Below are 16,573 nucleotides of genomic sequence, written 5' to 3'. Positions count from 1 at the left end.
TTTTCCCAATTAAATTGGTGTAGATTGAATTATATATACCAAGTTTAACTATTTTCCTGGCACTCCTATATCAGCTGTTTATTTTAAATGTCTATAAATATCCAGACAGGGTTGTCTGTTATTTAGGTGTTTCCCCAAGTATTTTTTCCGCCAAAAGTGATCATGTGACACGTTTGTCAACAAAAGAAAGCATGTGGTCAAGGAATTCATTTAATTTCTGGATTATACTGCTTTTAATAATTTAGTTTGGATTGATATGCATTCCATTTAAGGTACAGTCAAGCATTTGTATTTAAAAAAACAAGTTTGCAAACAATTTTTATACGCCCGTTTACGGGACGTATTATGGTATACCTCTGTCCGTCCGTCCGTCTGTCCGTCGTCAACATGTTGGACAGTAACTCAAAAGTGCTTTAACCAATTTGCATAAAACTTTGGTGAATTGTTTATATCTACTGACGTGAGCTCCCTTTCGTTTTTTATAAAATTTAGATTTTACGTTTCCGAGTTATGGGGTTTTATTCATTAAAAAAAGGGGGATTTTCCAGTTTTCGGACAATAAGTCAAGAATGCTTTCACCAACATGCAAGAAATTGTGGTGAATTGTTTATATCTATTGACATGAGCTCCCTTTCGATTTTTATAAATTTTATATTTTACGTTTCCGAGTTACAGGGTTTTATTCATAAAAAAAGGGGGGATTTTCCAGTTTTCGGACAAAACCTCAAAAATGCTTTCAGCAATTCTTATGAAACTTTGGTGAATTGTTTGTATGTATTGATATAAGCTCCCTTTAGAATTTTATAAATTTTACATTTTACATTTCTGAGTTATGGGGTTTTATTCATTAAAAAAGGGGTGATTTTCTAGTTTTGGGACAATAACTCAAAAATGCTGTCACCAATTCTCATGAAACTTTGGTGAATTGTTTATATCTATTGATGTAAGCTCCCTTTTTATTTTCATAAATTTCTAATATGACATTGAGTATTGCACAACAGCAAGAAATCTTTAATTGAACATAAATTCAATTCATATAACCAATTTCAAGTTCTGTGAATACATTTATTCAGAAACCTATAATATGTCAAATATTTAATTACAATCCAAATTCAGACCTGAATCAAGCTTGAATATTGTGTCCATTTTTGCCCCAACTTTTCAGGGTTGGACCTCTGCGGGCGTATCTAGCTGCACTCAGCGAAGCAGTTTATTACTTTTCAATTTGACAAAACTGGGTCATGATCATTCATTGGCTTGTTCAACCATGCAGACAAAGTAAATTATAAATCAATCAGCTGTCAAAAATATTGATCTCTGCATCACATAGATTTTTCGACATCGACTTCGGTTTAGTTTCTTGTCAAAACAATGTCGAATTATAAATCTTCTAAGCAAAACGATGTGTTTGGGACTCAGGGGATACAATCTGGACGCGTCCCAGGGACTCACGGGTTTCAAAAATGACGCGTTCAGCTCAATTTCCATGCGTCCAGGACGCAGATACGCGTCTTAACGAGAACCTTGAACATATGGGGTATCTGGACTCCTGTCTGAGTCACCCTAGTTGTCAGAAACAAACAGATAAAAGGACAGGGAACCAGTCTACCATGCCGGCAAGTACGCAAGTTCGTACCCGATCTGGTCGTACCCGGATCCGGTCATACCCCAGATATTTAAAAAAAAAATTTCAACTCAGAACTCAAAATAAAAATTTGAGTCGGCGGCTATTTTCTCAGTCGGTCGGGGCGTGGGGAAACAAACTTAATTTTAATTTTGGTCTTATACAGATTAAGTACGAAATTAGTGGCGCCACTTTTACCATTCTGGAGTTATGTCCCTTTATAAACATAAAAATTGCTGAATTTTTTGTTTCCATTCTCTAACGTTAGTTTGTCTCAACCAAATGTTATAAAACTTATACACAATGCTTATTACCACAAAACTCAGATCAAGTTCAAATTTGGGTAGCCTCACTTTTACCGATCTTCAGTTATGTCCCTTTATAACTATATGATATACAAGCGGGGGCACCATCTGTGTCCTCGTGTGGACACAATCCACATTTTTTTTTTTTTTTTTAAAGGAAGTCGTGCTATGTTCAAAATGCTGTGATGAAAAGGGAAAAAATTCAAACATTGCTAAAGGTACACTTTTAAAAGATTTAAGTCCTAAAGGTACACTTCCATAAGATTGAGTGCTAAAGGTATGTTCCATTAGATTATGTCATACCAAAACATGGACTTTGCATTTTTCTGCTTTTATTATTTGGAGACATCAGGGGACGCATGTTTTTCTTTGGAAGACGTGAACAATAATAATTTGGTTGGTCTTACCTATTTAAGATTGTCTAATTCAATATTTCACACTTTTCATTTAATTTTCAGCAGGATTCTAAAGAAAGCAAGCCAGTGCATAAAGAACAAAAACAAGAGAAAACAGAAAAGGCTGACACTGTTGAAAAGTAAGAAATAGAAATATATTGCTGTAGATTGTGGCTATAAATATTGAGTACACAAATATGTAGTGTTAACAATTACTTGAAATGATAGGAAATCTGAAACAGTACATGAAGCTTGACAAGGTCTAAATTGCTGCAAGCCTAGTCAAGTTTTTACTCTATTCAATAGACACTACCAAATAACTGACACCAACTCCAAACTCTTGAAGGGTAAGAAAAAATCAGGAACAACAGCTGGCATGATTACTCATTCTGGATATGCACATACTTGTGTCTTTTCTGTGTTTTTGTCGGGTTGTTGTCTCTTTGACATATTCCCCATTTCCATTCTCAATTTTATTTTTAGCTCACCTGGCCCGAAGGGCCAAGTGAGCTTTTCTCATCACTTGGCGTCCGTCGTCCGTCGTCGGCGTTAACTTTTTACATTTTGAACTTCTTCTAGAGAACCACTGAATGGAATGAAACCAAACATGGCATGAATCTTCCTTATGAGGTGCTGACCAAGTGTTGTTACTTTGTAGCCGATCCATCATCCAAGATGGCCGCCAGCGGGGGACTTAGTTTAACATAGGACCCTATGGGAAATGCATACAAATGACTTCTTTTAGAGAACCACTGAATGGAATGAAACCAAACATGGCATGAATGTTCCTTATGAGGTGCTCACCAAGTGTTGTTACTTTGTAGCCGATCCATCATCCAAGATGGCCGCCAGCGGGGGACTTAGTTTAACATAGGACCCTATGGGAAATGCATACAAATGACTTCTTTTAGAGAACCACTGAATGGAATAAAACCAAACATGGCATGAATGTTCCTTATGAGGTGCTGACCATGTGTTGTTACTTTGTAGCCGATCCATCATCCAAGATGGCCGCCAGCGGGGGACTTAGTTTAACATAGGACCCTATGGGAAATACATACAAATGTCTTCTTTTAGAGAACCACTGAATGGAATGAAACCAAACATGGCATGAATGTTCCTTATGAGGTGCTGACCAAGTGTTGTTACTTTGTAGCTGATCCATCATCCAAGATGGCTGCCAGCGGGGGACTTAGTTTAACATAGGACCCTATGGGAAATACATAAAAATGTCTTCTTTTAGAGAACCACTGAATGGAATGGAACCAAACATGGCATGAATGTTCCTTATGAGTTGCTGACCAAGTGTTGTTACTTTGCAGTCGGTCCATCATCCAAGATGGCCGCCAGCGGGGGACTTAGTTTAACATAGGACCCTATGGGAAATACATACAAATGTCTTCTTTTAGAGAACCACTGAATGGAATGAAACCAAACATGGCATGAATGTTCCTTATGAGGTGCTGACCAAGTGTTGTTACTTTGCAGTCGGTCCATCATCCAAGATGGCCGACAGCAGGGGACTTAGTTTAACAAAGGACCTATGGGAAATACATACAAATGTCTTCTTTTAGAGAACCACTGAATGGAATGAAACCAAACATGGCGTGAATCTTCCTTATGAGATGCTGACCAAGTGTTGTTACTTTGTAGCCGATCCATCATCCAAGATGGCCGCCAGCGGGGGACTTAGTTTTACAAAGGACCCTTTGGGAAATACATAAAAATGTCTTCTTATAGAGAACCAATAAATGGAATGGAACCAAACATGGCATGAATGTTCCTTATGTGATGTTGACCAAGTGTTGTTACTTTGTAGCCGATCCATCATCCAAGATGGCCGCCAGCGGGGGACTTAGTTTAACATAGGACCCTATGGGAAATGCATACAAATGACTTCTTTTAGAGAACCACTGAATGGAATGAAACCAAACATGGCATGAATGTTCCTTATGAGGTGCTCACCAAGTGTTGTTACTTTGTAGCCGATCCATCATCCAAGATGGCCGCCAGCGGGGGACTTAGTTTAACATAGGACCCTATGGGAAACACATACAAATGACTTCTTTTAGAGAACCACTGAATGGAATAAAACCAAACATGGCATGAATGTTCCTTATGAGGTGCTGACCATGTGTTGTTACTTTGTAGCTGATCCATCATCCAAGATGGCCACCATCAGGGAACTTAGTTTAACATAGGACCCTATGGGAAATACATACAAATGTCTTCTTTTAGAGAACCACTGAATGGAATGAAACCAAACATGGCATGAATGTTCCTTATGAGGTGCTGACCAAGGTTGTTACTTTGTAGCTGATCCATCATCCAAGATGGCTGCCAGCGGGGGACTTAGTTTAACATAGGACCCTATGGGAAATACATACAAATGTCTTCTTTTAGAGTACCACTAAATGGAATGAAACCAAACATGGCATGAATGTTCCTTATGAAGTGCTGACCAAGTGTTGCTACTTTGTTGCCGATTTACTGTTCAAGATGGCCACCAGGATATTTTATAAAATAACGGGACCAATATTAATCAAAATTTGGCCTCAATCATTATTTGGGTATCTGTTATGATTTTTATCTATCTTTACATGATTTCTAAAACAAAGTAGAGTCAGGTGAGCGACACAGGCTCTTGAGAGCCTCTAGTTGTTAAAAGCTTTTAGTCTTGATGACTTTCACTCCACATATCTCATTATACATACAGAAACATGTTAAATTACAATAAATATGAAACATTTAAAGGTTGAGTTATGTTGTCTATTTTTCCAGGAGCAAAGATGAAGTTACAGATAAGAAGGAAGATAAAGAAAAGGCTACTAGAAAAGAGGAAAAATCTCGTGAGGAGAAAAAATCTGAAATTAATTTGCTAGATGACAAAAAAGAAAGAATTCAGCCTCCTCAAAAAAAGAAAAAGGAAGATCCATCAGATCGTTATAAGAATACTTCAAAATCTAGAGAATTTGTACGAGGTAGAGGTCGTGGTGCTAGAGGACAATTTATTAGAGGCAGAGGACGAGGAGAATATCGCAGTTATGAAGGTAGACCTGCACGTGGTGGATTTAGGCCAGACAGAGGTGGTAGACCATTTAGTACAGGGAGATGGGGTGACTTTGAGCCAGAGGAACGTGATGAGTATCAACCAAGGAAACATAGAACTGAGGAAAGTGAAGAATCATTTGAGGACTTAAGTGATACTAGTGATAAAGACAATAGAGACAGGGATCATAGAAGTGATCGAGGATTTAGTAGAGGTCGTGGTAGAGGTGGAGTTCAAGACAGGAGAAATAAACAATATGAAAGTGACCGGAAGATCAATCATTTTGAAAGTAATGAGAGGAAAAATGTATGGCATGATAGAGCTAATAATGACTTTGACAATAGGAGACGGGAAGAACGAGGAGAAAATGGGAGAAGTTCAAGTGGCTTTTCTCCACGTGGAGAACCTTCAAGAAGAGGTCGAGGTAATTTTGATAATTTTTTATGACAAAATGCTATGTTTCTGACCGACTGTTTCAGAGAGAGGAATTGTATAGGGGTGTATAATGCGTGTGTTGATTAGATTCAAATTGTCTGCCAGGAAATACTTCAGTATACTGTGGATTCATTTATTTTCAAGGATGGAGGAAAATGATATTTTGGAGTTTGATTTTATGGTTCATCTATTCCCATGAAATCCATAAAATTGGTATCCCACAAATAATGATGAATCCAAAGTATGTGAACCAGAAAGTTTCCCTCTATACAAAATATTAAACTTCTTGCATACATTAATTTACATTTATTGTCTTTAAAAAAAATAATTTTAATGAATACAAGAATTTATTAAGATGTTGATTTTTAGTTGTAGAATGCAGAATTAGGGTCCATTAATATAATAGTTTACTTATTCAGGGGTAGAGGACATGTTTGCTATGATGATTTATTATATCTGTCAATCCCATGAAACAGATGATTACAAATAACTTCTGAGCAAGCAATGACTTCCACAGAATTGCATGGCTTACATGTAAACACATTTCCAATGTCATATGACCTAACCATTGTTTGGCAAAAGATTTAAAATGGCAGCAGTCTAGATTTGAGTGCAAATAAATTGACTTAAAAGCGGCATATTTATGGTTGGGTTGAATGTAGTCCAAAACTGGCTTATAGTATGATGATGATAGGGGGTGGAGGAAAAGGATACGTAGTTTGTGTAATCAACTTCTACATTAGTTGTCAACCTAGATCCTAGAAACTTCACAGAAAGATTGCACAACGATGATTGTGCACCTGTTAGGCCAGGGAAAAATGACTGTTGTTTTCATCTAACCTGACCGGTCTGACTTAAAGAAAAAACGACCATGTCTTGTTCCGATCCAGCAATGTTTTCATATACATTTCAGTTTTCTTGTCAAGAAGTACATCAGTGTCAAGTTAATTTTTTCCCACCTTGGTTTCTAGATCGCCAAAGCGCTTAACTGATCAGAAAGATAATAATAATCTAAAGTGTTTGAAAATTTTCCCATGTTGGGTGGAAACCAATAATCATTTTTCCCTGGCCTTCTGGAATTTTTTCCCATTTTTCTGTCTGTACAAGATAACCTGTTGAATTTCAGAGAATATTTTTAATAAATGTTTGCTATGATGATTTCTAATATCTGTCAATCCCATGAAACAGATGATTACAAAAAACTTCTGAGCAAGCAATGACTTCTGTAGAATTACATAGCTTTCATGTCAACATGTCATCCAATGTCCTATGACATCATTATAGTTAGGCAAACGATTTTAAAAGTGGCACATGTTTTGCAGGTGCTTCATCATCTACAAGGGGAGGAAGAGGAGGTGGAAGATACAACTCTGCCCCACCACCTCGAGGTGGATTTGGTAGACCTCCAACAGCACCAATGAATGATGGTGAAAGAGGAGAAAGACCAAGGTAAATTATTTGTTGAAATTGTTTAAATAAACTTTACTGTTTGTTAGTGTAAAAGCAATCTTACAAAAAAGTTTAAACATCTCATTCATTTTGCTATGATGACTTCTTATATCTGTCAATCCCATGAAACAGGATGATTACACAAGGAATCTGAGCAAATAGATATTATAGACATAACTCGAAACTTATAAATGTATTTTTATGCCCCACTTAGGGGCATCATGTTTTTCGGTCTGTGCGTCCGTTAGTACGTCTGTCCTGCTTCAGGTTAAGTTTTTCAAGGTACCGTAGAAACTCGCCTAATAGTCGATCCTACTATAAGTCGGGGGCCCTTTTCAGCTCCAAATTCTAAGGATTTAGTCTTGACCCTCGTATAAGTCGGACAAAATTTGGGCATTTTTTTTTTCAGCTGACAGTAACTGAACGCCGGTAAAACCAATGCAAATCCAGGAATAATATTCATTTCTGCATTAATGTTTGTTTGGTTTGAATTTAGTTGATGCTCTGACATCATGATAATTTATATTGCTGTTAATAATAAAGATGTTTTCATTTCTCTTGTTTTGTTCACTGTTCAAATGTTAGATTAGCCATGTGTTGTTTACGTAATGCATCAATGATTTTGTAGGGTATGACTAACAACCTATTGTTTGAGAAAAGCGAATATAAACCAATATGAACCTGAAAAATTTAAAGTCAATCAACACTTGATGAAAATATTTTTCACAGCATACATAACTCAGTGTTAAATGAGCATGTACACTTCATAATTCTTATTATATTGTGATGATTAAAGGATTAAAAAAATTAAGTGAAGCTAATCAATATATTAAAATAACTAACTCCAACTCATTAGTGTCATCTGTTTACCTATCACTGATAGTTTTCACACCTTTAGTAAATACAACTCTTTGTCTCTTAATTGGGGTTATCAATGGATTATATTGGCTTGTCAATCAATTTTGTAATTTTTATACGACCGCAAAAAAATTTTGTGGTCGTATATTGGTATGACGTTGGCGTCGTCGTCGTCGTCGTCCGGCGTCGTCGTCGTCGTCCAGCGTCGTCGTCCGAATACATATTGGTTTTCGCACTCTAACTTTAGTTTAAGTGAATGGATCTTTTTGAAATTTGACTATAAGGTTAAATACCATAAAAGGAAGGTTGGGATTGATTTTGGGGGTTATGGTACCAACAGTTAAGGAATTAGGGGCCAAAAAGGGGCCAAAAATGAGCATTTTCTAGTTTCCAGACAATAACTGTGGAACGGTGTATGGATCTCTCTGAAATTATACTACAAGTTTCCATACCACAAAGGGATGGTTAGGATTTGCTTTGGGGGGTTATGGCTCAAACCGTTTAGGAATTACGGGCAAAAAAGGGGGAAAAACAAGGTTGTCCTGGTTAATGGACAAATACTTTAGTACAAAACATAATTTAAAGCAGTGTAAGGGAGATAAATCAAATACATCATTGAAATTATCTCCCTTACACTGCTTTTAAATTATGTATAAAGTAATGGTTAATGAACAATAAAGATAATCTAAAACAGTGTAAGGGAGGTAATCCAAATACAACGTTTTGGTTACTTCCCTTACACTGCTTTTAAATTATGTTTAAAGAAATGCATATTTATAAAGGAAGACCAGTAAAAATATCTGCAAATGTTTTCATCTTTTTTTTTTACAAAAAAATCCATATGAAAGATTTGACACTATATTTTTATTAATTCTATTATAAAATAGATTAAGTTAGCACTATGGTAAATTTAAATGGGTAATTATGGTTGCCAACTCCATTGGAAATTTGAATTGAGATTATGACCATATCTTGAGGGAAAGAATTTTTTTGGGGGAAAAAGGGGGGGGGGATAAAAAGAAATTGTGGGGGGCCAATTTTTTCTCATTTCCGATTTCAGAAATTAAAAAGAATTATTCTTCAAATATTATTTTTTTTTCAAATTTCAAATATTGAAAAATTTCAAGAAGTAATCTTTAATTGCACAGTATGGCGCATTAGATTTGTAAAATCTTTGATCACATTTATTTATTTGTTATGCCGAATCTAACAGTGTATTTAGATTTTTAATTTTGGGTCCAGTTTTCAAATTGGTCTACATTAATGTCCAAAGGGTCCAAAATTAAACTTTGTTTGATTTTAGCAAAAATTGAATATATGAGGTTCTTTGATATGCTGAATCTAAACATGTATTTAGATTTTTGATTTTTGGCCCAGTTTTCAAGTTGGTCCAAATTGGGGTCCAAAATTAAACTTGTTTGATTTCAACAAAAATTGAATATATGGGGTTCTTTGATATGCTGAATCTAACCATGTATTTAGATTTTTTATTTGTGGACCCCGTTATCTAATTGGTTCATATTGAGGTCAAAAGGGTCCAAAATTAAACTTTGTTTGATTTCATCTAAAATTGAATTATTGGGGTTCTTTGATATTCCAAATCTAACCGTGTATTTAGGTTTTTAATTTTGGGTCCTGTTTTTTAAATTGGTCTACATTGAGGTCCAAAGGGTCCAAAATTAAACTTAGTTTGATTTTGACAAAAATTTAATTCTTGGGGTTCTTTGATTTGCTGAATCTAAACTTGTGTTTAGATTTTTGATTATGGGCCCAGTTTTCAAGTTGGTCCAAGATAGGGTCCAGTATTTAAACTTTGTTTGATTTCAACAAAAATTGAATATATGGGGTTCTTTGATATGCTGAATCTAAACATGTATTTAGATTTTTGATTATGGGCCCAGTTTTCAAGTTGGTCCAAATTGGGGTCCAAAATTAAATTTTGTTTGATTTCAACAAAAATTGAATATATGAGGTTCTTTGATATGCTGAATCAAACCATGTATTTAGATTTTTTATTTGTAGGCCCCGCTATCAAATTGGTTCATATTGAGGTCAAAAGGGTCCAAAATTAAACTTTGTTTGATTTCATCGAAAATTGAATTATTGGGGTTCTTTGATATGCCAAATCTAACCGTGTTTTTAGATTTTTAATTTGGGTTCCGTTTTTTAAATTGGTCTTCATTGAGGTCCAAAGGGTCCAAAATTAAACTTAGTTTGATTTTAACAAAAATTGAATTCTTGGGGTTCTTTGATATGCTGAATCTAAACATGTGTTTAGATTTTTGATCATGGGCCCAGTTTTCAAGTTGGTCCAAGTTGGGGTCCAAAATTAAACTTTTTTTGATTTCAACAAAAATTGAATATATGGGGTTCCTCGATATGCTGAATCTAACCATGAATTTAGATTTTTTATTTGTGGGCCCCGCTATCAAATTGGTTCATATTGAGGTCAAAAGGGTCCAAAATTAAACTTTGTTTGATTTCATCAAAAATTGAATTATTGGGGTTCTTTGATATTCCAAATCTAACCGTGTATTTAGATTTTTAATTTTAAGTCCCGTTTTTTAAATTGGTCTACATTAAGGTCCAAAATTAAACTTAGTTTGATTTTAGCAAAAATTGAATTCTTGGGGTTCTTTGATATGCTGAATCTAAACATGTGTTTAGATTTTTGATTATGGGCCCAGTTTTCAAGTTTGTCCAAGTTGGGGTCCAAAATTAAACTTTGTTTGATTTTAACAAAAATTGAATATATGGGGTTCTTTGATATGCTGAATCTAACCATGTATTTTGATTTTGGACATTGGACCATAATAGGTAAATTAAAAAAATTCAAGTTCTTAGACCACATTCTTTCTGTGTCAGAAACCTATGCTGTGTCAAATATTTAATAACAATCCAAATTCAGAGCTGTATCAAGCTTGAATGTTGTGTCCATACTTGCCCCAACTGTTCAGGGTTCGACCTCTGCGGTCGTATCAAGCTGCGCCCCAGCGAAGCATTTTATTGTTCACCTGAGACACTTTAATGAATAATATTTTGATTTTGGGAATGAATCTTAAAATTATTTTTTGATTATTATATGATTTATAAGCATTGAATTGATATCATGATGTCACAATAATGACACAATAACTCCGCTGAAAACATCCTTTCACATATTTGGTACATTGTTGTCTCCTTTTCATTTTTGGTTCTTGGCTCTTCTTTTGGGTTTATAGGAAAACCATGTGACCATGAAAATCAATACACAAACCGGAAACAGTAGAATTTTAACACGAATTTGCAGAAAATGTTTACCAAAGAACAAATAAAACACAAAGACAGTATTGTAGTCATTTATTTTCAACAAAAACTTTTTATTTATTGATTTATGTAGGTTTGGCAATCAAAAACGTAGTTTTGACCAGGAAATTCACTCCTGACCACTTTTCTCAAGCTTGGATTTTTCCTCTGGTCGCTAGATCTCGTCTATTAGTCGGTCCCCCTCTCTGGATTATGAATTTTACTCCCAATTTTCCGACTAATAAGCGAGTAGGAACGGTACTTGCAGCTTTTAAATGTTGTATGGGAGTTTGTTATTGAAAATTAAAATCTATTTTTATCATTTACAGGAAAGACAAAAAACCCGAAAGAGCACCCCCTCCACCAAGATTTGCTGCAAAAAGGGGTTTAAACGAGAGGGGGAGGGGCACTGATCGTGGCAAAGCCCGTGGCAAAGGTCGAGGAGGAAGTGCCCCTCCTAGCATTGGTTCAAAGCCGCCACAGCTAACACAACAAAACTCCTTGGAATATGCCGCAGTTGAGGGTGAAGAATGGGAAACAGCTTCAGAAAGCAGTGATTTTTTAGGGAGAAATGACTCCAGAAATGATAGAGATCAAGATAAAAGAGATTCTACCCCTGGAAGAAAGAGCTTCTCGAGCCAGCGTCCTGTAGGTGATCGCCAGAATAGAAAAGGTCAATCAGATTGGAGGAAGCAAAATGGTGTTGATAATTATAGAAATCCAAATAAAGAAAAATCTCCAAATCACCTGACAAAAAACGGGTTAGCTAGGGGTAGCAATGGTGCCCCGCGGAAATCAAATTACTCTAACAAGAAGGAGAATGTGTCTGATGTGTACCGAGTTGATCATATGGTGGCTAATGATCAAAATGCAATCAATAATGCATTCAACAATTTGAGTTACAAGTAAGTTGTTATGTTTCAATACCTGTAATGGATTTGTTTTGATTTACATTTATTTTTGTTAGACCAGATAGGTAATAACTATGTTACGTATGTAAATTTATATTGCATATCTTTATTTGAAATTTCAATTGTAAGAACCTTATCATCATGTTTACCAAATAAATAGTTTTAGTTTGGAAATAGATTAATATATATATATATACTGAGCGAGAACTTTCCCTGATAGAAACATATATGGTATTATGGACTGTGTACTTCGTAAAGTGTGTTCAACATTCTTGTTGGTTTTTGAAATCTTTCATTTTTAAGTTATTTTGTTTTTCAAAAAATCAGTTTGCTATGATGAATTCTAATATCTGTCAATCCCATGAAACAAATGATTACACAAAGAATCTGAGCAAATAGTTGTACTACCATAAAGCGGTCAAATTGTACTGCCTTAATTGGAAAAAGCAAGGCAATTTTTTTAATACCAACTGAGATTTTACTCGTGTTTATATGCATATTTTCATGTAATTGTAATACAAATTGAATGTGCTATCTCTAGAACCTGAATAAGATTAATATTTTTTTATCAATTACAGAAATCGGTCGACAAAACCCTCCGACTTGACAGATGTATCAAAACCATTGAAGCCAGAAGAAAGGAAGGAGAAAAATGTCTTGGAAAACATTGACATAAATAATTATGCTAGTATGTATATCTTATTATTAGGTCTTGTATGAATTGATATGATTACTTAAAATGCTTATGATTAGCTACCTATATTTCAGCCAAAACAGACATAAGCAAACAACAATCAATCATTCAACAAGTAAAATTGAGAATGGAAATGGGGAATGTGTCAAAGAGACATCAACCCGACCAAAGAGCAGAAAACAGCCAAAGGCCACCAATGGGTCTTCAACACAGCGAGAAAATCACGCACCGGGAGGTGGGATTCAGCTGGCCCCTAAACAAAAATGTGTACTAGTTCAATGAAAATGGACGTCACACTAAGCTCCAAAACATATAAATGAACTAGAATTAAAAAAAATACAAGACTAACAAAGGCCAGAGGCTCCAGAGTTAAGCATGTTTTGTGAGATCTCAACCCTCCCCCTATACCTCAAGCCAATGTAGAATAAACAAACACACAGCAATTCGCACAGTAAAACTCAGTTTCAAAGATGTCTGAGTCTGATGTCAGAATACATTGTAGTTAACAAAAGAAACTAAGCAAAATGACAATGATACATAAATTAACAAAGGACTACTAGCAGTTACTGACATGCCATCTCCAGACCTCAATTAAACTGATTGAAGAACTGTTCTGTTGTGGTTATTTCACTATTTAAAAACAGAAATAAAAGAATAGCTATCTTATGCAAATAAAGTTATCAAGGACTTAGAATAGCAGGTTTTCCAAAGGTTAAGGACATTTGGGATTATAGTTTTGAACAGTCTAAAATAGTCTTCAAGATCAAGCTGTAATCTCATTTAATTGTATATCTAGGTAAAAATGTTGCTGATATGACATGTCCAATAATCTTTGAAAATTTTCATGTGCTATTGAAATTGTCGAGGTCCATGATATCAACTTTCTTCAGGGTCCTCTATATCTGATATTTTAAGTGCAGAGATCCTAAAAATAAGATTTGATAGGTCGTTGTATTATTGGATAATTGCCATAAATATTATTGTGGTAGGATGGGGTTATAAGACAGTCCTCCCTCCCCATTCATACACATTTCAATTTTAAAGCAACCTCTGGGTGTTTAAAGGTGATATTTATGTTGTTTCATTACATGTTATTAACTTAAATTGACCTTAATGATGATTATGACACTCGTATGTAAAAAATGATGATACATTTCTCATTCGCCATGCTGAAAGGTCAAATCTGGAAAATTTACCTGAACTTTAGTACATCGAATTATTGCAAAGTAAGTCTCAGTTGCCTTGTTTGTTCCTTGAAGACTGTTTTCATGCCCCATCTATATAGTGGGGGTGATTATGTATTGCTGTCTGTTTGTCCATCCTATATTAGAAATGTAAAAATGAGAACAGAACATGATTTCCTATTGATATTTTCTTTTTTAAAGGGGTCTAGCCATTTTTATACGCCCGTTTACGGGACTTATTATGGTATACCTCTGTCCGGCTGTCCTTCTGTCGTCAACATGTCGGACATTAACTCAAAAACGCTTCAACCAATTTGCATAAAACTTTGGTGAATTGTTCATATCTATTGATGTGAACTCCCTTTTGTTTTTTATAAAATTTAGATTTTACATTCTGAGTTATGGGGTTTTATTCATTTAAAAAAGGGGGGATTTTCCAGTTTTCAGACAATAACTCAAAAATGCTTTCACCAATTTGCAAGTAATTTTGGTCAATTGTTTATATCTATTTTACATGAGCTCCCTTTTAAATTTTATAAATTTTAGATTTTATGTTTCCGAGTTATGGAGTTCATTAAAAAAAAGGGGGATTTTCTAGTTTTCGGACAATAACTCAAAAATGCTTTCAGCAGTTCTCATGAAACTTTTTAGAATTGTTTATGTCTATTGATGTAAGCTCCCTTTCAATTTTTATAAATTTTAGATCTTGCACTCACTGAGTTATGGGATTTTATTCATAAAAAAGGGGTGATTTTCTAGTTTTCGGACAATACCTTTAAAGTGCTTTGAGCAGTTTTCATTAAACTTTGGTGACTGGTTTATATCAATTAAGATAAACTCCCTTTAGTTTTTCACAAATTTTTGATATGACATTGATAAGTTATTGAACTTTATTCGTAAAAAATGCGACGGGCGTATCATGCGCTCATGGTGCAGCTGTTTATTAGATGAAGAAATACTTAAAGTTAATTTTGATAGGTGATTGTACTTTTTTACAACTTTTTTAAGAATCATATTATGGTAGGCTATGGTTTAAATAGTGCCTCTAACCACCACAATCCACATTCCCAAACATTGAATTCTGGAGCAGCCCAAAACAATATTTTGGAAAAAATGGGATCTGGAAGATGTAAAGTTATTTATGTTGTTAATTAGATGTCATGAACTTAAATTGACCTTGATGATGATTATGACATCTCTTATGTCAAAAATGATGATACATTTCTCATTCGCCATACTGAAAGGTCAAATATGAAAAATTTAACTGAACCATATAGTACTTTAAATTGTTGTGAGGTAAGTCTCAGTTGCTTTGTTAGTTTCTTGCAGACTGTTTTTATACAACTGCAAAAATTAAACATTTTTTGGTCGTATATTGGTATGACGTTGGCGTCGTCGTCGTCGTCTGGCGTCATCCGAAGACACATTGGTTTTCGCACTCTAACTTTAGTTTAAGTGAATGGATCTCCATGAAATTTTACCATAAGGTTCAATACCACGAAAGGAAGGTTGGGATTGATTTTGGGGGTTATGGTACCAACAGTTGAGGAAAAAGGGGCCAAAAATAAGCATTTTTGTAACTTTCAGACAATAACTTGTGTGTAAGTGTACGGATCTCTCTGACATTGTACCACAAGGTTCCATATCACAAAGGGAAGGCTGTAATTGATGTTGGGGGTAATTGCCTCAAAATTTTAGGAATTAGGGGCCAAAAAAGGGGCAAAAAACAAGCATTTTTCTAGTTTCATGACAATAACTTGTGTGCAAGTGTTTGGATATTTCTGAAATTGTACTACAAGGTTTCATATCACAAAGGGAAAGCTGGAATTGAGTTCGGGGGTAATTGCCTGAAACGTTTAGCAATTGGGGGCCAAAAAGGGGCCAAAAATAAGCATTTTTCTAGTTTCAAGACAATAACTTGTGTTCAAGTGTATGGATCTCTCTGAAATTGAACTGCAAGGTACCATACCACAAAGGGAAGGCTGGGATTGAGTTTGGGGGTGATGAATCATAAGGGGGTTCAAAAAATTTGGGGGGGGGGGGATTTTTTTTTTTTTCCTTTTTTTTTTTCTTTTAAAATTTTCCATTTTAATTTGGTTATTTCTGATTTATATTTAAAAGCAAATAATAATGATATGGTAGGAGATACACACCAAACAGGATGTGTAAATTATTATATAATAAGTATTGTGCAATAGCAAGAAATTTTCAATTGCACAGTATTGCACAATAGCAAGAAATCTTCAATTGCACAGTATTGTGCAATAGCAAGAAATCTTCAATTGCACAGTATTGCTCAATAGCAAGAAATATCCAATAGCACAATATTGCGCAATAGCAAGAAATTGTCAATTGTACAGTATTGCGCAATAGCAAGAAATATT

General features: G+C 35.0%; 1 protein-coding gene across 7 annotated transcripts in view; it reads left to right on the top strand.

Annotated features, from left to right (window-relative positions):
• LOC127727972 (protein PRRC2C-like) overlaps positions 1–16,573 on the top strand; it is a 95,605-nt gene that overhangs the window by 45,920 nt on the left and 33,112 nt on the right. For 6 of the 7 annotated variants that reach the window (XM_052235102.1, XM_052235105.1, XM_052235103.1 and 3 more), the window contains 5 exons: positions 2,388–2,464; positions 5,106–5,797; positions 7,131–7,257; positions 11,730–12,305; positions 12,890–12,999. In XM_052235102.1, the coding sequence (XP_052091062.1) occupies positions 2,388–2,464; positions 5,106–5,797; positions 7,131–7,257; positions 11,730–12,305; positions 12,890–12,999 (1,582 nt within the window). The remainder of the gene's footprint in view (positions 1–2,387; positions 2,465–5,105; positions 5,798–7,130; positions 7,258–11,729; positions 12,306–12,889; positions 13,000–16,573) is intronic. The other variant, XM_052235101.1, reaches the window with a different exon arrangement.

This window comes from Mytilus californianus, unplaced genomic scaffold, assembly GCF_021869535.1.
Source record: "Mytilus californianus isolate M0D057914Y unplaced genomic scaffold, xbMytCali1.0.p SCAF_2, whole genome shotgun sequence".
Classification (NCBI taxonomy): Eukaryota; Metazoa; Mollusca; class Bivalvia; order Mytilida; family Mytilidae; genus Mytilus; species Mytilus californianus.
This window is presented reverse-complemented; position numbering and strand designations above follow the sequence as displayed.